The sequence below is a fragment of the Propithecus coquereli genome, unplaced genomic scaffold (assembly GCF_000956105.1).
Source record: "Propithecus coquereli isolate 6110/MARCELLA unplaced genomic scaffold, Pcoq_1.0 Scaffold14, whole genome shotgun sequence".
In the NCBI taxonomy this organism is placed as follows: domain Eukaryota; kingdom Metazoa; phylum Chordata; class Mammalia; order Primates; family Indriidae; genus Propithecus; species Propithecus coquereli.
Window position 1 is genome coordinate 5,167,008 of NW_012138302.1, and position 1,868 is coordinate 5,168,875.

The following is a 1,868-nucleotide window of genomic DNA, read 5'->3' on the forward strand; positions in this document are numbered from 1 at the left end:
ACATAAAATGTAAATGCATATAAATTAAATAGATTATTATTTAGGAATATCAGTTAAATTGATTAGTATTTAGTTGATTAACAAATAACAGAATAAATCTGAAATAATTCTTAGATTTAAGAAATAAGGGAATATACACAATTATGTATCCATTCTTGTTGTTCATTCAGAGGCATTACATGTTGACAAACCTGCACACAAAAAGAGAAAGCTTTTACTTTCCTTTTGTATGTTGTTATTTTTGGATATTTTTTCAATTAGGACATTTCTAGGCCTTGTGTAAAAAATATCCCTATGCAGATAAAATTCTATAATATTGTCTTTACTGGCACTGGAAAGCTATGATCTGAGATCTAACAGGATAATCCAGTCTAAATTCTACCCTAACATACTAATTGTCGGTTGATGTGTGTAAATGTGGGTAAAGAAGAATGGCAGAAGTGGAGTAAATACCTTTCCTCGCTAAGCCTAGAGCATTTTCTGAAATCTTAATTGGAGAAACAGAAAAGATAATCTCTCTTTACCCTATTCCAGAATGTTTTAAGATTTCGTGGGCCAGGCACAGTGCTCAAGCCTGTAATTCCAGCACTTTGGGAGGCTGAGGCAGGAGGATAGCGTGAGGCCAGAAGTTCAAGACCAGCCTGGGCAACATAATGAGACCCTGACTCTTCAAAAAAATTTAAAAATTAGCCGGGAGTCATAGCACATTTAGCTGCTTGGGAGGCTGAGTTGGGAGGATTGCTTGAGCAATCCATGTTACAGTGAGTTGTGATCAAGCCACTGTACTGCAGCCTGGGCAACAGAGCAATGTTCTGTCTCCAAAAAAAAAAAAAAAAGGATTTCATGGACAGTCTGGAGAAAGAAAGAATAAGAATAGAAAGCTTTCTCCTTTTTCCCTTCATTAGACCCCAGGGATCCACTGATCCATCCATGCCTTTGAACTCCTGGCTAAATAAGACCAGAACTATAGCTGTTTCTTGCTCTTGACTTAGTTGTTTATTTGAAACTCAGAGATATTTTCCCTCTCAAGTTACCTCAGAAAATCTTAATAATGTAGATACAAACATGTTGGGTTATCAAAATTCTTATTACTATTAGTACCGCTTTATATTTCTACATGATGTTCAAAAGTATTTTCATGTACATTTTATTTTTATCTTTATGTTGACCTTGGGATGTACCTAAAACTAATGATACCATCTTAATTTTACATTTAAAGAGACTAGAACAGAGAGGTTAATGAACTTCCCAGTCATTCAACCAAATAGTGACAGAACTGGGTTAGAATTTAAGTATAGAAGGAAACTGATATAAACATCATACTTGAAATAATTTTCTACTTCATTTCATATCTACATGTTTATTCATAGCATTAATAGCAAAAATTTCTTTTCAAAGAGATAAAACAAAAGGCTTTAATTAGAAAATAATACATTACCATTGTAGATTTTGGTGCCACTTCTACTGCAAATATGTTTAGTCCTCTGCTGTTTACGCAGTTTTTACTTAGCTCATTGTTGATGTGAATAACCACTTTATCATCTGACTATAAAAGAAAGATTTCATAAGTTGCTGGTCCTTTCTTTAATAATTACAGAGAAATATAAACCTCAGAAGAAGCCCTGAAATTCTGTTTTAATGTCATACAGTCCATTGCAAATTTATACAAACTGGATCCTTTTTCCAACTTTGTATCTGTGATTTTTTCTTATTCATTCTGTTTCCAATCTGTCACTAATTATATAAACTTTTTCTTCTACATGTGACTTGAATTTACCTTTTAATATTCATTCCCAGGCCATTATGGATACTGGGTCACATTATCTCATCCTTGGTTTACTATAGCAATAGTCTCTTATTTCTTTTTT

The 1,868-nt window shown here is 33.2% G+C and overlaps 1 protein-coding gene across 1 annotated transcript in view; it reads right to left on the reverse strand.

Moving 5' to 3' along the window:
- EFCAB7 (EF-hand calcium binding domain 7) overlaps positions 1-1,868 on the reverse strand; it is an 86,083-nt gene continuing 84,215 nt past the window's right edge. Inside the window, exons 13-14 of the mRNA XM_012639393.1 lie at positions 1,439-1,546; positions 1-191 (exon numbers count right to left, since the gene is read on the reverse strand). Coding sequence (XP_012494847.1) covers positions 117-191; positions 1,439-1,546 — 183 coding nt within the window. The 3' untranslated portion in view covers positions 1-116. The remainder of the gene's footprint in view (positions 192-1,438; positions 1,547-1,868) is intronic.